This window comes from Nicotiana sylvestris, chromosome 1, assembly GCF_000393655.2.
Source record: "Nicotiana sylvestris chromosome 1, ASM39365v2, whole genome shotgun sequence".
NCBI classification, from domain to species: Eukaryota; Viridiplantae; Streptophyta; class Magnoliopsida; order Solanales; family Solanaceae; genus Nicotiana; species Nicotiana sylvestris.
Genome location: NC_091057.1, coordinates 181,956,727 through 181,982,883, shown reverse-complemented (window position 1 = coordinate 181,982,883; position 26,157 = coordinate 181,956,727). Strand labels below are relative to the sequence as shown.

At 38.8% G+C, this 26,157-nt stretch overlaps 2 protein-coding genes across 2 annotated transcripts; both read left to right on the top strand.

Moving 5' to 3' along the window:
• Positions 1-3,460: 3,460 nt before the first annotated feature.
• LOC138877670 (secreted RxLR effector protein 161-like) lies at positions 3,461-4,150 on the top strand. The gene has a single exon (XM_070157298.1). It carries the CDS (start codon positions 3,461-3,463, stop codon positions 4,148-4,150), a length of 690 nt encoding a protein of 229 aa, XP_070013399.1.
• Positions 4,151-9,112: 4,962 nt separating this feature from the next.
• LOC104235966 (uncharacterized) lies at positions 9,113-12,916 on the top strand. Its single transcript, XM_009789803.2, has 5 exons — positions 9,113-9,512; positions 10,265-10,576; positions 11,587-11,679; positions 12,120-12,187; positions 12,287-12,916. Exons 1-5 carry the CDS (start codon positions 9,171-9,173, stop codon positions 12,399-12,401), a joined length of 930 nt encoding a protein of 309 aa, XP_009788105.1. The 5' UTR covers positions 9,113-9,170; the 3' UTR covers positions 12,402-12,916.
• Positions 12,917-26,157: the final 13,241 nt, after the last annotated feature.

The following is a 26,157-nucleotide window of genomic DNA, read 5'->3' as shown; positions in this document are numbered from 1 at the left end:
AAATTATGATAGTGTGTCGTAGTATCTACCCAAAGGAGAATTGTGATATGCTTTAACTGTTTTGTTGAATCCATATTGATTTGTGAGTATGTATTATCTATTTTGCAGCTATTCCCTTTCATTCGCTTGCTTCGTCTGTTACTGTGTTCAACGGATTGAACTTCTCTGAATGGCATGAACAAGTCCAGTTCCACTTAGGTGTAATGGATCTTGACTTGGCTCTGCTGAATGATAAGCCCGCTGCCATTACTGATTCGAGCAGTGCGGATGAGAAGTCTTTCCACAAAGCATGGGAACGCTCTAACAGGCTAAGCCTTATGTTTATGCGAATGAATATTGCCAACAACATTAAGAGTACTATTCCACAAACAGAAAGTGCCAGGGAATACCTGACGTTTGTGGAAGAACGTTTTCGTTCTGCAGATAAGTCTCTCGCTGGTACACTAATAGCTGAACTCACGACCATGAAGTTTGATGGGTCGCGTAGTATGCAAAACCATATCATCGAGATGACTAACATTGCAGTAAGACTTCAGACCTTGGGGATGAAAGTGGATGACTCCTTCTTGGTTCAGTTTATTCTGAACTCGTTACCTCCTGAGTATGGACCTTTTCAAATTAACTATAATACTATTAAGGATAAGTGGAATGTTAGTGAATTGTCCAGTATGCTTACTCAGGAGGAGTCAAGACTTAAGAAACAAGGGACTCATTCAATTAACCTCATGGTTCAAGGAGCTGGTAAAGGACTTAAGGTGAAGGCCAACAAGTTCAAGAAGAAGAAAGCACCTGATAAAGCTCAACAGGATGCTAACAAGGAACATAAGGCAGATACGTGTCGTTTCTGTAATAAGGAAGGACACTATCAGAAAGATTGCCTGAAACGTAAAGCTTGGTTCGAAAAGAAAGGTACAATTAGTGTTTTTGTATGTTTCGAATCAAATTTAGTAGAAGTTCCTAATAATACTTGGTGGCTTGATTCTGGTGCAACTGCTCATGTATCTACTACGTTGCAGGGATTCCTTACGATCCAAACTACAAATCCAAATAAGGATTTCTTGTTCATGGGAAATCGTATGAAGGATCCAATTGAAGGCATAGGGACTTATCGTTTGATCATGGAGACTGGACGTCACCTTGATCTATTACAGACTCTTTATGTACCTTCAGTTTCTAGGAATTTGATTTCTCTTTCAAGACTTGATGTTTCTGGATTTGATTTAAAGTTTGGAAATGGATGTTTCAATTTATATAAGAATGCTATTTTTTATGGTTCTGGTTTTCTCAGTGATGGTTTATATAAATTGAAACTCGATATTTGTTTTTCTGAATCCCTTCTTACTGTTCAACATAATGTTGGAATCAAACGTAGTTCACTAGATGAAATTTCTGCTTACTTGTGGCATAGACGTTTGGGTCATATATCCAAAGAAAGATTAGTAAAAAATGAGATTCTTCCGAATCTAAATTTTACTGATCTTACTATATGTTTGGATTGCATTAAGGGAAAGCAAACCAAGCATAGTAAGAAAGGTGCCACAAGAAGCACCCAGCTTCTTGAAATTATACACACCGATATTTGTGGACCCTTTGATGTTCCATCTTTTGGTGGAGAGAAATATTTTATCACTTTTATCGATGATTTTTAACGTTATGGATACATCTATTTGTTGAAAGAAAAATCTCAAGCAACAGATTCTCTCAAAGTGTTTGTTAATGAGGTTGAAAGACAATTAGATAAAAAGGTGAAAATCATTAGGTTAGATAGAGGTGGTGAATATTATGGAAAATATAATGAATCAGGACAATGTCCCGGTCCATTTGCAAAGTTCCTCGAGGAACGTGGCATATGTGCACAATATACTATGCCAGGAACACCTCAACAAAATGGTGTTGCAGAAAGGCGCAATCGAACACTTATGGATATGGTTAGGAGCATGATAAGTAATTCCTCATCACCCAAATCATTGTGGATGTATGCTCTTAAAACCGCTGTATATTTATTAAACAGGGTTCCTAGTAAGGCAGTTCCAAAGACCCCTTTTGAACTGTGGACAGGAAGGAAACCTAGTTTAAGGCACCTGCATGTTTGGGGTTGCCCAGCGGAAGCTAGAGTTTATAATCCACAAGAAAAGAAATTAGATTCTCGAACGGTAAGTGGTTACTTTATAGGTTACCCAGAGAAATCTAAAGGGTATGTGTTTTACTGTCCAAACCATAGTTCGAGAATTGTTGAAACCGGTAATGCAAGATTTATTGAGAATGGTGAAGTTAGTGGGAGTGTTGAAAAGCAAAGTGTGGAAATAAAAGAGGTGAGGGTCAATATTCTATTACCCACGAATGTGCCTACTTCCACACAAATACCAAATATTGTTCCAGTTGTTGAAGAACACTTTGACAACACCGAGCAACATTTGGATGAAACACTTCATGAAGAAACTAACTCACAAATATCTGACACAAATGAACCACAAGAAATGCCATTAAGAAAATCTCAAAGAGTTAGAAAATTGACTATTTCGGATGATTATGTGGTTTATTTGCAAGAGTTAGATTTTGACATTGGTCTTAATAAGGATCCGGTTTCATTTTCACAAGCCATAGAAAGTAATGAGTCTGATAAATGGATTGATGCCATGAAGGAAGAGTTAAAATTCATGGAATACAATAAAGTCTGGAATCTTGTTGAATTGCCAGAAAGTTCTAAAAGAATCAGGTGTAGATGGGTCTTTAAGACCAAGCGCGATTCAAATGGTAATATTGAGAGATACAAAGCTAGACTTGTTGTCAAGGGTTATACTCAGAAAGGAGGCATTGATTATAAGGAGACCTTTTCGCCGGTCTCAAAGAAAGACTCCTTAAGAATTATTATGGTTTTGGTGGCTCATTATGATTTAGAGTTACACCAAATGGATGTGAAAACTGCCTTTCTTAATGGAGACCTCGAGGAAGAAGTTTATATGGACCAACCAGAGGGTTTCGAAACTAAAGGAAAAGGTCAAATGGTGTGTAAACTGAAGAAGTCAATATATGGACTTAAACAAGCCTCACGACAATGGTATATAAAGTTTAATGATACCATAACATCTTTTGGATTTGTGGAAAATACCGTTGATCGGTGTATATACCAAAAGATCAGTGGGAGCAAGTTTATATTTTTAGTCCTATATGTTGATGATATTCTAGTTGCTACTAATGATTTAGGTATATTGCGTGAGACTAAAGATTTTCACTCTAAGAATTTTGAAATGAAAGATATGGGTGAGGCATCCTATGTGATAGGATAGAAATATTCCGTGATAGATCACGAGGATTATTGGGATTATCTCAGAAAGGCTATATCGAAAGAATTCTTGAGAGATTTAATATGAACAATTGTTCAGCAGGAATTGTTCCAATTCAAAAAGGGGACAAATTTAGTCGCATGCAATGCCCTAAGAATGATGTAGAATGAAAGAAAATGGAATCAATTCCTTACTCTTCAATTGTTGGTAGTCTGATGTATGCTCAGACTTGCACAAGACCGGATATTAGTTTTGCGGTCGGAATGTTAGGAAGATATCAGAGTAACCCAGGAATTGATCACTGGAAAGCTGCAAAGAAAGTTTTGAGGTACCTGAAAGGAACGAAGGATTACATGCTCATGTATAGGAGATCCAAGCATTTGGAAGTTATTGGATACTCGGATTCAGATTTCGTTGGATGTATTGACACTAGAAAATCCACGTTTGGTTATTTGTTCCAATTAGCTGAAGGAGCAATATCGTGGAAGAGTACCAAACAGTCTGTCATTGCTACATCCACGATGGAAGCAGAATTTGTGGCATGTTTTGAAGCCACAATTCATGCATTATGGCTGCGAAACTTTATTTCAGGACTTGGGGTTGTCGACACCATTACCAAGCCGCTGAAAATTTACTGTGATAATTCTGCAGTAGTATTCTTCTCCAAGAACGATAAGTACTCCAAAGGTTCCAAACATATGGAATTAAAGTACTTTACCATCAAGGAGGAAGTTCAGAAACAAAGAGTATCACTTGAGCATATTAAAACTGATCTCATGATTGCAGATTCGTTGACGAAAGGTTTACAGCCGAAGATATTTAAAGAACATGTACATAGAATGAGTCTTGGCTGTATTTATGATTGATGTATTTATGATGTTTTGACACTCTGAGCTCATTTATATGTTTCTGATATACATTAATGATCTCCTGTTTCTCATAATGGTGTACACATTATTGTTTTGAGATATTACAGGATTAGTCTGAATGAGATATTATTGTGGACCATAATATTTTATAGCTTATGGACTTGATACGATGAGTTGCTAATGTTGTAGTATATGGAAGGGAGTATTTAGATGAATTATATATAACCGCCATAACTCACATTTAGTAGTTTATCGTATTATGGTATTTATGATGGACATTATAGAAGAGATTTGTTTATGTGCAACTAATGTTCCTATATTAAATATTAATATTATGTGATTATTGGGCCAAGTAGGAGAATGTAAGTTATTTTTCCTATGCATATGTGGCCCAATAGGTTAAGGCCCATAATTAATATTTAATTAATTATCAAATCTCATCCGTCCGATTGGTTACTTGATGGACGAACCAGATTAAGTGAGAACCTCTATAAATTGGTCCTCTCTCCACCCATTAGGGTTACCGTATTTTTTTTATTTTCTTTCTTCCATCACTAAAGTCGGCGGTAACGTAAAGCTAGGGCAAGGGGCGAGAAACCTATTTCAATCAACGCTTCCGCTTCACGATAATGGATTCCGCTTCAGGTATGTTTTCTATAACGATTATATGTAAGATTATCATGTTCAAGATCCTGGTATGAATTAAAGTTTATGATTACAATAACAACTTAAGAAAATAAGAATTTAAAACATAGGTATTGCACTATTGAATACTTCGAGGAATTCTGCCTCAACCACCCACCATTTCCTTCTCCTTCACATTTCAGTTGTGCACCTTGTTTGGCTTTAATTCAACAACAACAATAACTCTCAACCGACAAAAAATCATATATCCTCCTCACCGATCAATGTCCACAATTTGATATGCTTTCAATAGTTATTGAGCTAAGAAAGTAAATTTCAGTTAACATTTGCAATACAAATACAACTATAATTTTCCTTGAAAGGCAGAAACAGCTCTACTTGATATTCTCATTAATTAGCATAATTCTTATCTGAGAGTTCATTTCTTGGTAACATAACATTTAGTAGTCCATTAGCAAACTCGAATGCCTTAACCAAGTTAATCAGTTTTAGAAAATCAAGAAAGATTTAACTTCAAATGGATCGAGGGTCAATTGATTAAAGGAAAAAGTACTAATCTTGAATTGTTAGTACTTTTACCAAAAGGTATTCCAGAATGAAAGTGCTTTTTTAGACTTTCAAACTGTTCCCGTGACCAGACTTGTAAATTGCATTCCAAGAAGGATTTATAGAATTGATCCGGCAGATATATCTGATTCTATTTGTAAAAGACTCATATGGTGGATAAAGTTGTTGAAACATGTTTAGTCTGAGTGTTATCTCATAGCTCTAAGATAAGTTGTCATGGAAGAAAAATTATGACCTTAAAAAACAGTAATGGAGATGCACTAAGCATTGGAGCAGATACACCCGGGGGCAGATCCAGCGTAGCGGTACCGGTTTCATCTGAACCCAATACTTTCGACCCGGAGCATAAATTTATATATAAAAATTATCTAAAATAGGAACAAATAGCATATATAAACACATAACTTTAACAATATAATGAGTATGAACCCATAGAATTCAAATCCTTGATCTGCCTCTGAATACACCTAAGACATTATCGGCAGAAGGTTCATTGCAATACATTAGTTAGAATATGATTTGAAAGAGAGTAGTACTTGCATATGCCTAAATTCCAACCAAAACTCAAGCAGCAGTCAAGAAGTTTTAACAAATAGTTAAAATAATACCTTATCTGTCATTATTTATACAGAAATTGTTAGATGAAAACTCAAAGTCTCACAAATTGAACGACAACATATCAAAAATATGTAAACTTACTCTGAAAGGGGAAAAAAAGCATTCAGATAAGAAAAACACACATCACAAGAAGTACGAAAAATTTCCTTGGAAAAATCTCAGTGGCACAATGACTAAAAGCACAACATCACAATAATAAAAAGAAAATATTTCGGTGAAAAAACATATGTGTAACAGCTGTTCTCGAGTTTACAATTCCAGTTTTCTTCAACTTCTCCATACTTTATCCGAAGAGATCTTTACTGTTCAAAATAAATTTGAAACAACAATCAAAATACCAGCAAATCCCCACTTGTGGGATTATACTGGGCCGTTGTTATTATTGTTGTTGTTGTTGTTGTTGTTGTTGTTGTAATTAGAATACCAACAAAAGAGATTAAACTAAGATTATAATCTATCAATTTTTTGCCTTCATAAGTTGAAACCCCCAATTCCTATTTATTCTCACTTGAGCATATCTCATAGGTTAATAGAAGAACTAAGTTTGGTTCTTCCAGAGCACCATTATTCGAATCCAACCTATAAACACTAACAAACGAAGCAAAGCTAATAAATATAATACAAATGAACTTTAGCCCGATACAAAAATTCAAAATCAATCAAAATTTACAACATACGTAATTAAATAAAATATCTGCATAAATACATCAAATTAAAGGAGGAATCAAGCAATTGAAAGCTAGAGGAGATTTACGTTGGCCGACGGGGAGAACAAAGGAAGAGATAGATATTTAACTGGCGAAAGAAGAAGAAGAAACAATTGAAGAGAGGTGTCGTAACGGAAGAGGAAGTGAAGCGACGTGTGAAAGTAATTAGAGGAAAATCCACAATTATTAAGATTATTATAAAAGGCAACTTTTGAATTTTTGTTAAAGCAGTTAAAAGGAAAAATCTGGAGAAAAGGAAAATGTAGAAAATCGAGATTCCTGGGCAATGAGAGGTGACATGTAAGCGGACTTATCTCCCTACTTTATAATGGTAACACAAAAATTCAAAGTTATAAAAAAAAAACACGTCACCAATGCTTCAATCGAAAGGAGATGCATTTCCCAAATGATTTAGCCATAAAGCACGGTGGAAAAATATTAAAAATATTGGTATTTGTAAAATTAATTATTCCTCTTGGTTTAATTCTCAACTTGGGTTTAGGGTTAGTTTGAAAGTCTAAAAGTGAGTGAAGACTGGAGAGGGATAAAGGATGAAGAGTAAGAATGGTTTAACGTGAGTCGAAGAGTTTTATCCTCTTTTTATTGACATGGAATATTAATCTTGGATTAGGCATTTTAAATTGAAGTAAATGAAAAAATAAAAGAAAAAAAGTAAAATGAAAATTATCTGATACCAAATAATAGAACTGACCGAAAAGCGAACCCTCACGGAAAATTATTTACAAATTAGTGAGAAGTCAGAACAATATCATTATATATACCCTATAATAGGGGTGTTCATAAAAATCCGAAAACCCGAACCAAACCGAAAACCAAACCAAACCGACCAAAAAAAACGATACTTTTTGGTTTGGTTTAGTTTTGGTTTTGAAATTTAAAAACCGATCAAATTTGGTTTGATTTTGGTTTTAATAAAAAAAACGAACCAAACCAAATATAGGAGTAGCTATTTTAAATTTATTTATTACACCTATATATATGTATACTTTTATACAAAGTTTCAAAAATTATATAGTAAATGTTAATCGTTTGCACTTTTAGTACACGTCTTTACCTTTACATTCTAGTTTGATTGGTAGTTTTCTTTTGTTATGTGTAAGAATCTATTTCGTGTTAAACATAATATATTTTTAATTGAGTCCTTAAATTTATCATCACTATTTGATTCAATTATCATCAATATATCTTGGTAAATAATAGATTTCTCAAAGGGCAATTGATTTGATAGTGTTAAATTGAAAATGTGGTCGCCGAAATATGTGTTTGGTAGTGTATATCTTATATTTAAGAAAAAACCGACAAATAACCGAAAAAACCGACAAATAACCGAAAAACCGACATAAACTGAATCAAGAAAAAACCGACTTAATTGGTTTGGTTTGGTTCTAATATTTGAAAAACCGACTTACTTGGTTTGATTTCTTTTTAGGGAAAAACCAATCCAAACCCAACCATGACCCCCTGCCCTATAATAGTTACTAAATATTTTCAGCAATGACTAACCCTCTGGCCTCTGTCTGCTTCATCCTTTCTGAAATGAAGAAACACCGAAAACGCCTCATTCTCTGCCTGCAATTGATTTCCTAACATTCAATAAATTACTGCAATTGATTTCGTAAATGCTAACCACTCCAAAATGCCTTATATCAGATAAGTTCATCAATGATAAAGATCATATCAATTATCAAGTTAGAGGCAGTTAGCATTGAAGTGTTCACGATTCTAACTAATAATTGACCAACCATAATAAACATCAACGAAACATGAAACAGAACTAATTAATCTCAAAACAAAAAAAAAGGATTTACCTGGGGAATTTTGGAAAAAGAAGACGAAGAGAGATAGAATTTCATCTAGCAAAAGGAAGAAGGAATAGGAAAAGAGCAAGGTTGCAACAAAAAAAAATGGGCCTTTGCTGTGGAATAATGAAACGGAAGATGATGAGGCATAATTAAGATGATTATTAAAAGTGTCTTTTTCGATTAAAATAATTTTTAAAAGTGACTTTTCAATTTTTAAATAGATTACTTAATAAAGAAAAATGACAGAAATTTTAAAAAAAGATAAATAGTAATTCTAGTTTCTAAGAGGTGCCACATCATCATCTGTTGTCCCTCTTTTACGTAGAAATCTGATGAAGGATCTCCGTATATAATAGAATAATAAATTTAATTTGAAAAAAGTAGGTCAACCCTGGTGAAGAATGGGTTATAATTAATATGATTCTAGTCTATTCTATAGAAATAATAAATTTAATTTAATGGAGCATAAAAAGATAAGCCTTTGTCAGCTTGCCGCCAAGAATACGTGGACAATATCATCTCTAGCCAGCCTAGCCTGTACAGTATTACAGTAGTATATATGTTGTCGTGTGTACGACTAATTGACCATAAAACTCACAGCTATCATCTTAATAATAATTCCTCTAGAACAAAGGGAGAAATTAAGAGTTTGAGAAAATGGGAAATGTATTTGCAGTGATAAAGCCAATAATTCATATGGTATTGAAAGCTATGGGAATGACATCCCAAATGGTGGAAATAGAACCAGGAACTATCATGCATTTTTGGGTTCCAACTGAAACCATTCATTGCCATAACCCAAACAATAAATTACCAAATTATAAACCTAAGCCTGCTGTTGTATTTGTTCATGGATTTGTTTCCAATGGAATTATGACTTGGCTTTTACAAGTGCTTTCCTTAAGAATTTCAGGTGCTGATTTTGCTATCTACGTTCCTGACCTACTTTTCTTTGGAGATTCCTTCACTGATCGTCCTGAAAGGTCAACGAGTTTTCAGGTACTAAATTCGCGTGATCACCTCATCCGAAAGTTAAATTGCAGGATCGATTTCTAATTTTCTTTTTCATGGAACAAATACGTGAAAGTAGGCAAAATGTTTAGTGGTATACTAGGTAAGATAAAAGTAGAAATGTTGTTATTCGGAACAAGGTGTGTGGCCCTTGTGGAGGACAAGATGCCGGAAGGAAGACTTAGATAGTTAGGACATGTGAAGAGGAGATATACTGATGCTCAGGCGAGGAGGTGTGAGAAGCTGACGTGGGAGGGCGAACGGAGAGGTAGAGGCAGGCCGAAAAAGTATGGGGAGGGTGATTAGGCAAATATGGCGTTGCTCCAGCTCACTAAAGATATGACCATGGATAGGAAAGTATGGAGATTGAGAATAAAGGTCGAGGGTTAGGTGGTCGAGTGTTATCCTTGTTTGTAGCAGTAGCTTTGACACACCACTTGGTGCCTTCCTTTTTTTTTTTTCTACTTTTGTTTTCTTTCCCCGTACCCCTAGTCTTCTGTTACTACTTGTTGTCTTCTTGTGTTTCGGTTTTTTGAATGCATTACCTTTTGTTAGTTTTGTATTTTACTTTAGTTGTCAGATCGGTTTGCTTGTTATTGTCCCTCCCCTCCCCCTTCATGAGCCGAGAGTCTTTCGGAAACAGTCTCTCTGTCTTTATAAAGGCAGGCGTAAGGTCTGCATACACTCTAACCACCCCAGACCCCACTTATGAGATTACACTGAATATGTTGTTGCCGTAGGCAGAATGTTTAGCAAAGGGAATGATGAAGCTTGGAGTGGAAAAGTTCTCTCTGGTTGGATTTAGTTATGGAGGAATGGTTGCGTTCAAGTTGGCTCAATTGTATCCTCACATGGTTGAGTCTATGATTATGTCAAGTACGGTTATTGAGTTGACTGAGTATATTAGCAATGCTTCGTTGAAGAATATTGGGTTCACAAATTGGCCTGATTTTCTTTTGCCCAAAACCATCTCTGGTCTCAAAGTATTGCTATCTATTGGTAGTCATAAGTTCCCATGGTTTCCTGAATTTTTCTTCAGTGATTTTCTTGAGGTACGTTCCTTTTTAACTGACAACTCAGCTTCTATATACTGATAATTATGCCATCTCATCTAAAAATTCACGTGAAATTTATTGAGACTTAAATCTAAAATCTCTTTGTGTGTTGATACCATGTGGAATAAGGTGACCTACTCGTTTAAAAAATTAAGTTGATAAATAACACACTTTTAATTACTTAATTATATACATCTCAAAAAGTGAGCTAAATGATTGTAAAAATTATGGTAAGCTACGTGATTCTGTCTGATGGTCAATGACATGCATGTAGGTACTGTTCTCTTTTTTAATTGACTATAATATAATTTTTTAAATTAATCAGTGCATTTTTCCTATGGTTCTGTATTTTTTTCAACTCTCTAAGATGAAATGTTTTCTTCATTTTCAATGCCATAAGAGATTTCAGGCACCTGCTTTTACGGCTGGGACAGAGAAATCAAACAGTGACTCTCTCAATAATTATTGAGCCACTCTATTTTTTAATCTCAACCGTTATGTCCATAAATTATATCAAGTCATATGTGAACAAATAAATTTAAACGAGGGGAAGTGGTAAAAGCAGCCCTAAAAGATTAAAATTCAAGAGTCAAGTCAAAACTGGATGTAAAAAAAATGTCAAACGTGGACAAATAACTTTATTTGGTGTATAAAGTACTAACTACATCTCTTAATCTGATTTATCGTTAAAGATACATGAACCAAACAAACCATAAAAATAACTGAATGGAATAATTTTGCGTCTCATCAACATGTAAGAACGACTATTATAATAAGGAATAGAAAACGAAAGGAGGACGAAAAAATGTGATACGAGTTGGTGTAAACACTTGGTGCATGTAAGTTTTTACCGTCGATGTAGTGTTACTATATATCTTTTGATATTTCTCTTGGGAGAGTGTATATAAATTTCTTGTGTACAAATTCTTTATATTAATTAGCAGTATTTATAAATTAAATTTGCATTTTTATACCATGATTTTAATAACAAAATGCTGTAAAAGCAGGTTATGTTTACCAATAGAAAGGAGAAAGCCGAACTTCTTGAAGCTTTAGTAGTCAGTGACAAAGACGCTATTATTACCCCTAACTACTCCCAGGTAATTCCAACCTTCTCTTCGTCTTGTTTTTGTTACGCACACAATGACCAGATTGAGAAGAAATCACCTAAGTTCTTTAATTTATTTGTCTATTTAATATTTGAATATTGATCTTTCGTGGTTCTCATATTTTTTTATTGACCTCAAGTCATTCCATTATTCATTTTCTCTCTCCAATTTTGGATTCTTAGAGCACATTATTAACAAAACTTCTTGAATGTTGGTAAATTACCCACAAATCATAAGTCAATCTCATACCGAGTAAATAAAGAATCAGTTTTTAGCCAATTACTTAGTAAAGGGATCTTGAAAGACTTTAAAGGAAAAAAACGATAAAAAAGAAGTAAACTAGATATTGATAATAGTATTCTTTGAGTCTATACAAACTTCCAAAACTAGGGTAATAGTTTACTAATAACTTTGTTTACTCTTTCACGCAGAGGATTTACCTTTTATGTGGAGACGACGACAAGATTTTTAATACGGCAGTGTCTGATAACATGAAACAGTAAGTTCCTAGCTGCAGAGCAATTTTGGAATTCAAAATTAATGCTTTTATTGATCAAATTTATCGAATATCTAATTTTGGTTACAATAATGAGTGCAGGAAGTTGGGAGAAAATGTGACAATCGATTACATAAAAAAGGCAGGACATCTTGTTCAGTTGGAGCGACCCTGCTCTTACAATCATTATCTCAAAAAATTTCTTTCCTACTCATGATAATTATGGCGGAGCCAAAAATTTCGCAAAAAATTTCAAGGTTTAATATATATTTATTAAAAGCTATTTTGATTTTGTATGCGGGTAAAATCGAGGATAATGCATACCCCGATTTCCCCGTGAAGAAAACAAAAGAAGGTCATGGATGCACAAGATTGGAATCGAGGTTGGGAGCCCTTCGTATCGAAATGTGAATGATGTGTTCATCATCGGGCATGATAAAGCGAAGCTCCCCAGACCCAGAACGAGTTCTAAAACCTCGGAAAAAACGGTAAACGGCTACACATGACGGGTAAAGGGACGTGATATTCGTACCTAACCAGATATCACGATGCAGATCTCGCTCAATATCGGTTACGGATCAGTAATTAACGAGAAAAGAAGATTTTTAGCTTTTTTAGACTTGTACTAGGGATGAAACACCCCTACTATATAAAGGGAAAGTTTTTCTTTTGTAAGACACATTAGAACATGCCAATCAAAGTAATATAAATTTATTTTTTGCTTTCTAGTTACTGCAAATGTTCTTATTTAATTGATATGTTCTTCGTGTACAATTGGGCTCGAACCAAAGGTCCAATCGAGGGCAAAATTACTGTTCAACCTAGGTTCGGGCTAGGCATAACATTACAACTGGTTTGATTGTTTATTTTGTCTTTAACTCGTTTATCTAGTATTCTTGATTATTTATGTTAAATCAATCCACGTATCCTTAAAATCGTGTAAAAATTTAATTGTTATCCGATTTAAGGGTAAACAATATGGCGCCACCGTGGAACTAAGGATAATAGTGGTGTTTTGATACAAATCTCCATAACACACCCTACTTTATGCTTTTTCTTTAAATCTTAATTTCAGGTTAGCCCAAAAATTTCGAACTCTCAGTCTGCTCACTTGAACGTTGAAAATAAGTCTGGTCATAACGAAAATAATAATTTTGTGCCTGGCAACGAGATGCCTCCTTCTAATCCCAACGGTGTCCCAGTTGTCGATCCGATCGATGCTAACTCGCAGGTGGCCATTAGGGGTGGGCATAAAATCCGAAAAATCGAATTCCGAACCGAACCGAATTAATTTGGTATTTCAGTTTCGGATTTTTCGGTACAGAAATTTCGGTATTTCAGTAATTCGGTATGGTACACGGCATTGGATTATTGATATTTCGGTATTTCGGTTATACCGAAAAACCGAAATAATTTAATACGTTTTGGTGATTTGTTGCCCCTGCTCTCTAGTTTTTACCATCAAGTTTTATACTTCGTCCTCTTATCTCCTAAGATAAATATAAGTGACCCATCCCTGACTAAAGTTTTGCATGCCCTTTTTAATTTGTTTTTTTTTCTTTTTCTTACAAAGAACCAATGACACACGTTAGTTTTCTTCCCAACACCATCAATAAGGATATCTAGTCTAACAAAACGGTAGTGCCTTTAGCCAAATAGAGATTCACTTTGTTATACTGCAAATACGTTACTCAAGAGTTTATCAAATGTCTATAACAAATTGAAGTCGGTTTGACGGATCACTAGTGCAAATCTCGTCGATTGAAGAATCTTCAGAATGAGTGAATCCCCTCAATATAATCTGTAAACAATACAATGCTGGGAACAGGAAAATAATTAAAAGGGAAGACAAATGTTGACAAGTAACAGAGAGCAACGACGAACTTTCTGTTGCTTTCTTTCTTTTTGTTTGTTCTCTTCCCCTGTTGGCGCCAGATTTTGCTAGTTAATGGAGATTGGAGGGGGAGACCGTGAAGATTTGGTTTAAACCGAAACCGTACCGAAATAGTACCGAACCAAAATAAGAAATACCGAACCGTACCAAAATATTATGGTACGGTATTTGGTATATACAATTGATAAACCGAATACCAAAATACCGAACCTAAATTCTTAAATACCAAACCGAAATACCAAATGCCCACCCCTAGTGGCCATCAACGTTAATTTGCCAATTAATCCCGAAAACAGTGTTCGCGGGGACCCCGACAAATAACTCGAGAAGCGCCGAAGACGAAGATGATGGGGTAAGCATGCGGTTAATCTTTGAAATATTGCAGGCTCAACAGGCGGAAATAGTGCAGTTATAGAATCAGGGCTATGCCCCCGGTAGGGTCGAGCCCGAACAATCCCGGGAAAGCACCCGAAGAAACGAACAAATCACCGAGAGACCGGGTGAAACCGAGCCTTCGGTCAACCCCGAGATGATGAAAATGCTTGAAGTATTAACGAAGCGGGTGAAGTCAGGTGAGAATAAAATTGAGTCTAATGACAAGAAAGTGAAAACAAAAAATTCCAGAGTCGATCAAATCTCGAGAGCACCCCCGTTATTGAAGGGGTTGGATTCTAAGAAATTTATCCAGAAGCTTTTTCCTCCCAGCGCGGCACCGAAGTCAATCCCGAAGAGGTTTCGTATGCATGATATCCCCAAGGATCCAAATGAGTATGTGACCTCCTATACGTGCGCATTCAAGGGGAACGACTTGGAAGACGATGAAATCAAGTCGGTGTTGCTGAAGAAGTTTGGGAAGACTTTGTCCAAAGGAGAAATGATATTGTATCACAACTTACCCCCAAATTCCATTGAATCTTTTGCTATGCTTGCAGATGCTTTCGTAAAAGCCCATGTCGGGGCCATTAAGGTCGATACCAAAAAGTAAGACCTTTTCAAGGTTAAACAAAGAGACAACGAGATGCTCCGGGAGTTCGTGTCAAGGTTCCATATGGAACGGATGGACCTCCATTTGATTGTAGATGATTGGGTCGTCCAGACATTCACTCGGGGGCTTAATCCCTGAAGTTCTTTGGCCTCTTAACAGTTAAAACAAAATCGGATAGAGTACCTGGTGGTGACCTAGGCCGACACCCACAACAGATACCAGTTAAAGATCAGGATCGAGGACGACCAACTCGGAGCTCCTTATGGGTCTGTTTACCCCATCATGGTCGATGAAAGGTCTAAGAGAGTCGTTGATCATGAGCCAAGACCAGTCCGGGATTGATACCAACCATACAATGCGGACTGAAGGGGGAAATAGGTCCGGGCGTCACCCTATAAGAAACGAGAAGATAAGCGATCGAGGACCTAGTAGACAAGGTCTGATGAGTAAAAATGCTTTCGACAGGCCGTTCGAGGATTGGGAAGCACAGAGATTATCAGAGTGTAACTTCAACATTGATGCTACCAGCATCGTGTCAGCCATCGGGTGCATCAAAGAGACCAAGTGGCCCAGACCATTGTAGTCCGACCCTACCCAAAGAGATCCTAACTTGATGTGTAAGTATCACGACACTAATGGTCACAGGACCGAGGATTGTCGATAATTGAGAGAAGAATTTGCCCGGTTGTTCAACAACGGGCACCTCCAAATTTTTGAGTGATCGAGCCAAAAAACCACTCTAGGAACAAGGACGACAACAAACAGGACGAACAAGAAGAGCCTCATCACGTCATCAACATGATCATCATGGGGGTCGATGTCCCCTAAAGTCCAATGATAGAGCGCACTAAAGTATCTATCACAAGGGAAAAATGCACCTGAGATTATGTCCCTGACGGAACCATTTCATTCAGTGACGAGGATGCCGAGGGCATTGTGCAACCTCACAATGATGCATTGGTAATATCCGTACTTATCAATAAATCTCGAGTTAAACATGTGTTGATTTATCCAGATATCTCGGCCAACATCATCAAATCGAGGGCCGTAGAGCAATAAGAGTTACAGGACCAAATAGTGCCTGTAGTCTGGGTGTTGAACGAATTTAACATGGCATGCGAAACCACTAAAGGGGAGATAACCCTGCCAGTAAACACCGCTAGGACAATCCAAGAGACAAAATTCTACGTGATCGAAGGGGACATGAGGTATAACACTTTATTCAGAAGGTCGTGGGTTCACAACATGAGGGCAGTACCCTCGACCTTGCACCAGGCATTGAAATTCCCTATACCATGAGGAGTCAAGGTTGTCTCCGGAGAGTAGCCGGCATAAAGGAGATGTTCGCAGTCGACGAGTTAATCTCGGTGCCCGTAGTTTCCACATCAAGGAATGCGGATCCGTTCGAAGAGGAAGAAATTAAATAGCAATCATTGATACCGGCCTTGGCCGAATCGGAGGAATAAGGAGTAGACGATGAGGATGATTACGGAGTTCTGATATCGTTCATAGCTCTTGATAACACTGACACCACCAAATCGATGATCGAAGAGTTGGAGCAAGTCATATTAATCCAACACATGCCGTATCAAAAGGTATACCTGGGCACGAGGTTAACCCCCGAGGTCAGGAAAAAACTTATTGATTTTCTTAAAGCTGACATAAATTGTTTCGCTTGGTCGCATCTTGACATGGCAGGAATTCCAATGGAGGTATCCACTTATAAGTTGAGTTTGGACCCAATGTTCCACCCGGTTAAGTAGAAGAGGATCCCACACTCTGAGATCAAACATGCATTCATCAAGGATAAAGTATCCAAACTTCTGAAACTAGAATCCATCCGGGAAGTTAAGTACCCGTACTGGTTAGCTAACGTAGTGGTTCTCACATCCCTTTTTTATCCCCAAAAGATATGTATGTTATAGATTGTTGTGGGTTAAAAGACTTTTTTCATTTGAAGTGACAAATTTGAGTGGGAATTATTTTATTTACAGAATCGCCACCTGGGATTGATTTTTTGGTGTTCCAAGTCACCTTTTTTTGAATCCCTAGTCAAAGGAAGGTTTAACTCTATTATTATTGGTCCGCAAAAATAAAATTCGAGTAAGAAATTCTATTGACCGGGGAGAAGGTGTGTAAGGCATTTTCCGAGTCCGGTAGTTCTAGTATGATCGCTTTATTTAATACAACTTGGCTTGAATTAATTTTGGACAAACTGTGATTTATTGATTTTCATGTTTTATATATCCTCTTTTATTGCTTGATTATTTGGAATTATTAAAGGATATTTTAGAATAATAAGAAGTCGTAACCATACTACGCAAGCAAATGCGTGATCGAGACGAAATTTATTAATTTTTGTCATAACAGCGCTACGGAGGCGAATCCATAGTCATGACTAAGGATTATTAGCGCACTATTACTTTTGGAGAAAATCACTACATTCGAGGAAATTAATTTTTGAAATTTAAAAAAAAAAAGTCAACTACGGCGCAATGCAAGCGAATCTGCGATTATAATAAGGTATTGATTAAATTAAAAATAAATTAAAGCTAGTAGATAATGTGTGAGATTATTGAATTAATTTATGTTAAATATCACGCTACGCAAGTGAGTTCGTGAAGTTAAAGCGCGCCTATTAATTACCTAACATTTAAATTATTTACTAAGGAAACGAGTTAATTAATTAGTAATAACAAAAATCTTATTATTATTATTATTATTTTCTATCCTCATTGTTGAGAAAATTATGCAAATAAATATTGGACCAACTCTATCTATTTTAAAGAAGTGGGCCAACTTCTTATTAAAGGAGAAATAGGCCGGCTTATGGATTTTATAGTTATTGGGCTACTGGAATTTATTATAGCATTGGGCTTGATCAGGAAGAGAAATCATTTAGCCCACCATTGGGCTCATTTTGAGGCAAAGGTTCAAAGACCCAACAACCTATTTAAACCCCATATCTGCAGTAACAACCTGTTACTATGCTGAAGATCTGGCCTCTTTATTTACAGCCATAGCCCTCTTTTTAACATAGCATAATGACAGGTGCAGCCACTTTACAAAATAGCCACTTTAAACTCAAGTTAATAACTTAAATAAAAATGAGTTGCATTTGGTAAACCAAACCTTTAAAACCTCTCACATGCATCAACTAAACCCCCCTTTTTTTTTTGCAAATAGTAACTCCTCTTCCGTCAACTCAACGTCACATACAAGAAGCAAAAATCTTAAGTTTATATATTTCGAATCCATGCCTTATTAATAATTATAAAAAAAATCTTTATCGGACTAAACATGAAATATTTGTAACTTCAAATTGTCACGACCCTAACCCCGAACCCGGTTGGCGCCTCTCATGAAAACAAGGTCAGCCAGTTAAATCCAATTCATTTTTAAAGCAGTTAATCAACATAAAAATAGTCTAAACATGATTTAGTAATACTAAACAGCGGAAAATATCGATAATAATGCGGAATGCCACCCGACACAGCCCTAACCGGGGTGTCACAAGTCACGAGCATCTATAAGCCATAATACAAGTCTGCTAAAGTCATAAACTACTACAAATGTTTGAAAAGGAACATAAATGATAGAGGAGTAGAGACACGGGGCAGCGGACGTCAACAACTACCTCGTAATCTCCGAAAAAGCCTGCCTGGAACTGGAGGAATCAGCATTCAGGAGCGGAACCAGCTACGCCTGAATCTGCACATAGGGTGCAGAGAGTAAAGTGAGTACTCCAACTCAGTGAGTAATAAAGGTAAATAATGACTGAAAGTAAGAAAACATGTAGAGTACACGGCATTCTATAATGAAGTTCAACAGATAAACAGGTAATAAACAAACAGTTAAGATAAAGTAAACAAATAGACGTTCACCCCTCGGGCACAATATCAACAATTTCCGCCCCTCGAGCTCAATCTCACATCACAATGGGTACTCGTGCTCACTGGGAGTGTACAGGCTCCTGGAGGGGCCCCTTACGACCCAAGCGCAATAACAAGCCATCTAGTGGCATCAAACTAGGCCCTCGACCTCATATCAGTTAAGCCACCTCGTGGCATACATATCTCAGGCCCTCAGCCTTCAATCAGTATCAGTATTTCCTCACAACATAGGCCTTCGGCCTTACTCAGTCAAAACTACTCACAAGCCCTTCGGGCAATAGTAAGACAGTGTTTCTCAGCCTAAACATCATTTAAAATATCATTTAAGTCTTAAAACTAAGTAAACATGGCTGAGTAGTAAAACAGTGGAAATTAACATGACTGAGTTCAAGTAATAAGTCAAAACAGTGAGGAAAAATCAATAAATAGCCCCGAAGGGTTCAAATAGTTGGCACTGGGCCCAAATATGGCATTCAGCCCAAATAATGATGATAACAAATAGTTTTCAATCAAATACGCGGTAAAATCATTAATCGGGACGGATAAATTCACAATCCCCAATTGTGCACGACTCCACGCTCATCATCAAGCATGTGCCTCACCTCAATATAGTACTACGATGTGCAATCCGGGGTTTCAAACCTTCAGAACATCATTTACAATCATTACTCACCTCGAACCGGCTAAATCTCTAGCTCGCGACACCTTTGCCCCTCGAATCGGCCTCCACGCACGTCGAATATATCCAAAATCAGAATGAGGACATCAAAATACGATAAGGGATCAAAGCCCAAGCGAAAACAATCAATAAAGGGCACAAATCCCGAAATTACCAAAATCCGACCCCTGGGCCCACGTCTCGGAATTCGGAAAATTTTACATCACTAGATTCCTCGTCTCCCCACGAGTGCATATATATCAAGAATATAAAAATCGGAGTCCATATCACCCCTCAAATCCTTATTTAAAGGTCTCTTAAACTCAAGCCCTAAACCTCCATTTTTAGCCCTTTAATTTCTTACATTTTAGCCTTAATCCATGAAATACTACCATAGAAATGTGTTTTAGATCCGAAATCCTTACCTTAACGAAGTTCCCTTGAAAACCCTCTTCCAAACCGTCCAAAAGCTCTCAAGCCGAAGTCAAAAATGGTGAAAACCTTCAAAAATCGCGAAGGAAGACTTATATACATTCTGCCAAGGGATACCCGCATCTGCGGTCAAAAAGGTGATTCTGCAGTACCGCATTTGTGGTCTACCCTCCGCTTCTGCGGAAATCACTTAACGGACCAAAGGCCGCATCTGCGGTCCACTCACCGCATATGCGACTCCGCAGGTGTGGTCCCTCTACCGAATCTGCAGTTCCTGACTCTACCTCTCCATCCGCATCTGCGCCTCCCCTTCCGCACGTGCGGCGCCGCACCTGTGGTTCCCCAACCGCAGGTGCGAAAATACCAGAAGCAGCAAATTCTTAGCAGTTGCAATAACGTTTCAACTTCTCCGTTAACCACCTGAAATCATCCCGAGACCCCCGGGACCTCAACCAAAAGCACAAACATAACCCAATACCTTATTGAAACTTGTTCTAATCCTCAAAACACTTCAAACAACATCAAATCACCCAAAACATATCAGATTCAAGCCTAAGTTTCTAAAATCTTCCAAAATCCGCTTTTGATCAAAAACCCAACAAAACCACGCCCGAATGATCTAAAATTGTGCACACACATCCCAAACGACACAACGAAGCTACTACAACTCTCGGAATTCTATTCTGACCGCTATATCAAAATTTCACCTAACAACCGGAAATCGCCAAAATATCAACTTTGCCAATTCAAGCCTAATTCTATTCCGAACCTCCAAAACCCATTCCGATTACACTCCTAAGTCATAAATTACCTCCCAAATCTAACTGAACCATCGAAACTCACATCCGAGCCCTCTAACATATAAGTCAACATTCGGTTGACTTTTTCCAACTCAAACTTCCTTAAAAGAGACTAAGTGTCTCAAACTTCACCAAACTTCTTTCGGACTCGATCCGATCAACCCGATACCACAAAACACGGACAATGAAACATAAAGAAGCAAAAATGAGGGAAACAGAGCGGTAACTCATGAGATGACTGGCTGGGTCGTCACATCCTCCCCAACTTAAACAAACGTTCGTCCTTGAATGAATCAAGAAACATACCTGAAGCCTCAAACAGGTGAGAATATCTGCTCTGCATCTCCCGCTCGGTCTCCCAGGTAGACTCCTCCACGGACCAACCTCTCTACTACACCTTCACTGAATCTATATCCTTTGACCTCAACTTCTGAACCTGACGACCCAAAATAGCTACTGGCTCCATATCAAAGGTCAAATCATCATCCAACTGAACCGTGCTGAAATCCAAAACATGAGACAGATCCCCAATATACTTTCTGAGCATAGAAACATGAAATACCGGATGCACACTTGACAGTTGAGACACCGAGCTACAAATCCCACAATATCTTTCTTCATTCTTCTCCACCAATAGTGCTGCCTCAAGTCCTGATACATCTTTGCGACACCCGGATGAATGGAATATCGTGAGATATGGGCCTCCTCCAGAATCAACTCCCGAAGCCCATCCACGTTGGGCACACAAATTCGACACTGGATCTTCAACACTCCATCATCACCAATGGTCACATCTCTAGCATCATCATGCTAAACTCTGTCCCTAAGGACAAGCAAATGCGGATCATCAAACTGGCGTTCTCTGATGCGATTATATAAGGAAGACCGAGAAACCACACAAGCCAATACCCGAATGGGCTCCAAACTGTCCAACCTCATGAACCGATTGGCCAAGGCCTGAACATCAACTGCAAGAGGTCTCTCCCCAACTGGAATATATGCCAAACTCCCCATATTCACTGCCTTTCGGCTCAAAGCATGGGCCACCACATTGGCCTTTCCCGGATGGTATAATATATTGATGTCATACTCCTTAAGCAACTCTATCCATCTCCGCTGCCTCAAATTAAGATCCTTTTGCTTGAACAAATGCTGAAGACTGCGATGATCAGTGAACACCTCACAAGATACGCCATACAAGTAATGCCTTCAAATCTTCAATGTGTGAACTATGGCAGCCAACTCCAAATCATGAACGGGGTAATTCTTCTCATGGGGCTTCAACTGACGAGAAGCATAAGCAATAACTCTACTCTCATACATCAACACACAACCAATCCCAACTCTTGAAGCATCACAATACACTGTATAGGAACCTGAAGTAGATGACAAAACCAATACTGGAGCTGTGGTCAAAGTTGTCTTGAGCTTCTGAAAGCTCTCCTCACACTCGTTCGACCATACAAATGAAACACCCTTCTGAGTCAACTTGGTTGAGGTCGATGCGATAGACGAGAATCCCTAAACAAACCGGCGATAATAGCTTGTCAAACCAAGAAAGCTGCGAATCTCTGTGGCTGAGGACGGTTTGGGCCAACTCTGAACCGCCTTTATCTTCTTCGGATCAACCTGAATACCCTCGCTGGACACCACATGCCCCAAGAAAGCCACTGAACTAAGCCAAAACCCACACTTGGAGAATTTTGCATATAGCTTCTCCTCCCTCAATCTCTGCAACACAACTCTCAAATGTTCTGCGTGCTCCTCCTGACTATGCGAATACACCAGAATATCATCAATGAAGACTATGACAAATGAATCTAGATAAGTCCAGAACACGATGTTCATTAAATGCGTGAATGCTGTTAGGGCATTGGTCAGCCCAAAAGACATCACCAAGAACTCATAATGACCATATCGGGTCCTAAAAGCCATCTTAAGAATATCCGAATCCCTGATCTTTAACTGGTGATAACCCAAACGGAGATCAATCTTGGAGAACACTCTCGCTCCCTGAAGTTGGTCGAATAAATCATCAATGCGAGGAAAAGGATACTTGTTCTTAATTGTTACCTTGTTCAATTGCCTATAATCAATGCACATCCTCATTGTGCCATCCTTCTTCTTTACAAACAGAACTGGCACACCCCAAGGTGACACACTAGGCTGAATGAACCCCTTATCTAGGAGTTCCTAAAGTTGCTCCTTCAATTCCTTCAACTACGTTGGTGCCATACGATACGGCAAAATAGAAATGGGCTGAGTGCCCGGCACCAAGTCAATACCAAAATCAATGTCCATGTCCGGTGGAATGCCCCGCAGGCCTGCAGGAAACACATCGGGAAAATCCCTCACAACTGGAACAGAATCAATACTGGGAGTCTCAGCTCTGACATCCATCACAAACGCTAGATATGAAAGACAACTCTTCCCAACCATACATTGGGCCTTCAAGAAAGAGATCACTCTACTAGGAACATAATCAGTCACACCTCGCCACTCGATCTATGGTACACCCGACATAGCCAATATGACTATCTTAGCATGACAGTCCAGAATAGAACGACACAGAGATAACCAATTCATGCCCAAAATGACATCAAAATCCACCATGCTCAATAGAAACAGATTCACTCGGGTCTCCAGACCCCCAATAGTCACCACACACGACCGGTACACATGGTCTACAGCAACAGTATCGCCCACCGTGGTAGATACATGAACAGGTAAAGCAAAAAACTCACGGGGGCATACCCAAATAACGAGCAAAGTATGATAACAAATAAGAAAAGGTGGAACCGGGATCAAATAATACACAGGCATCTCTGTGGTAGACTGAAACAATACCTGTAATAACAGCATCTGAAGCCATAGCACTGGGCTCGGAGTGCATAGAAACGGGCCTGACTACCCCCTGATCGACCTCCCCTATGGGGAGACTCCTGGCTGACTGACTTCCACCCCTAGCTGGCTGAGCGGGTGGTGATGAAGATACTAGCGATAAAGCCGATGACTGGCCCCTCTGCTGGGATGAACTAGCAATACGATGAGGACATTGTCTCCATATGTGGCCCATCTCGCCACACTCATAACAACTCCCAAGTGCTAGAGAAGGGGACTAAAGGGAACCCCTCGCACCGGAGTGACTGGAAGATGCACTCGGCATAGAAGAACCCTGGACCGATGGAGCACGGGATGAACTCTGAGCTGGAAAGGCGCTGAGTGATGACTGGCCCTGCTGAGATCCCTAATAACTATGACTCGAAGATGCCCCATGATAACCGGAGCAAGTTGGCTGCGCAGACCTGAATGGACGGCATCTGCCTTGCTGAAATTGGCCCCTCAAAGGAGCACCACTATAGCTGCCAGATCCTCGAGGCCTTTTGGCCTCCCTCTTCTCTTGCTCCTAACGACGAACCGACTTAATCTCACAAGACCACCTCCTCGAACGTAGCACTAGATACCTTCTCCCTTGTCATAAGAATACGGAGCTGATAAGTAAGACGATCAACAAATCTCTTGATCCTCTCTTGATCTGTTGGAACCAACCATATGGCATGACGAGCCAAGTCAGAAAACCTCAACTCATACTGTGACACAGTCATATCCCCCTATCGCAACCACTCAAACTTCCTACGCAGCTCCTCTCTGCGGGACTGCGGCACATATTTCTCTAGGAAGAGAACGGAGAACTGCTGCTAGGACAGGGGTACCGCACCAACAGGCCTACGCCTCTCAAAATCCTCTCACAAGTGAAAGCAGCTCCTAAAAACTGATAGGTGGTAAAAGAGACCCTGATGGTCTCAAGAATACCGGCAGTACAAAGCATTCTCTAACATTTATCCAAAAAGCCCTGGGCATCCTCGCCCTCTGCGCCACTGAAGGTCGGAGGCTGCAATCTACCAAATCTCTCTACCCTATGCTGCTCATCCTCCGGTATGACAAGAACCACATAGTCATGAGCAGCTGCAAACGGCTGGGCTGGATGCGCCCCCGACGTTTGAAGTCCCTGCACTACCTGCTCAGGTGTGCGAGCGGCGGGAGTTTGGTTGCCTCCTCTGGCATGTGAAGTAGCTGCGAGTGGCTAACACCGGCTGAGCCAGACCAGTGCAAACTGATAAGATCTGTGCCAAGGCCTCCTGAAGACTCGAAATCACGATGGGCATAGCTAGTGCCTGAACTGGTGCTGCTGGAGCATCCATAGGTAGAGCCTGATCTTGAGCTAGGGTAGCTGGTGGATCTACAAGTGCTTCCCTCGCTGCTCTACCTCTGCCACGACCACGTCCTCGGCCTCTGGTGGCCTCAGCTGGTAGCACTGGTGGTTGTCCATCCTGTCCAATAGCGCGTGTCCTCACCATTTGTGAGCGAATAGAGTAACAGAACTTTAGTACTCGCATCAACAAGTCCGCACGACAAGAATTTCAAGAATATGAAGTTTTTCCTAAAGGTTATGTAGCCTCTCGAGGATAAATATATACATCTCCGTACCGATCCGCGAGACTCTACTAAAGCTGCTCATGACTCGTGAGACCTATGTAACCTAGGCTCTAATACCAACTTGTCACGACCCTAACCCCGAACCCGGTCGTGATGGCGCCTCTCATGAAGACAAGGCCAGCCAGTTAAATCCAATTCATTTTTAAAAGTAGTTAATCAACATAAAAATAGTCTAAACATGATTTAATAATACTAAATAGAATAAAATGTCGATTATAATGTGGAATGCCACCCGACACAGCCCTAAACGGGATGTCACAATTCACGAGCATCTATAAGCCATAATACAAGTCTGCTAAAGTCATAAACTGCTACAAATATTTGAAAAGGAACATAAATGATAGAGTAGTAGAGACACGGGGTTGTGGACGTCAACAGCTACCTTGTAATCTCCGAAAAACCCGCTTGGAACTGGAGGAATCAACACTCAAGAGTGGAACCAGCTACGTCTGAATCTGCACACAGGGTGTAGAGAGTAAAGTGAGTACTCCAACTCAGTGAGTAACAAAGGTAAATAATGACTGAAAGTAAGAAAACACGTAGAGTACAAGGCATTCAATAATGAAGCAGTCAAATCATTTAAAAGCAGTAAACCAGTGAAAAGTAGAGAAAAATCCTTTTTCAACAGATAAACAGGTAATAAACAGATAATTAAGATAAAGTAAACAATTAGACGTTCGCCCCACGGGCGCAATATCAATAATTTTCGCCCCTCGGGCTCAATCTAACATCACAATGGGTACCCGCGCTCACTGAGGGTGTGCAGACTCCTGGAGGGGCCCCTTACGGCCCAAGTGCAATAACAAGCCATCTC

Coding starts and splice junctions, on each gene's coding strand:
- LOC138877670 (XM_070157298.1), top strand. CDS start 3,461: ATGGAATCAATTCCTTACTCTTCAATTGTTGGTAGTCTGATGTATGCT.
- LOC104235966 (XM_009789803.2), top strand. CDS start 9,171: ATGGGAAATGTATTTGCAGTGATAAAGCCAATAATTCATATGGTATTG. Junction 9,513..10,264: donor AAAGGTCAACGAGTTTTCAG/GTACTAAATTCG, acceptor TTGTTGCCGTAG/GCAGAATGTTTAGCAAAGGG. Junction 11,680..12,119: donor TTACCCCTAACTACTCCCAG/GTAATTCCAACC, acceptor TCTTTCACGCAG/AGGATTTACCTTTTATGTGG.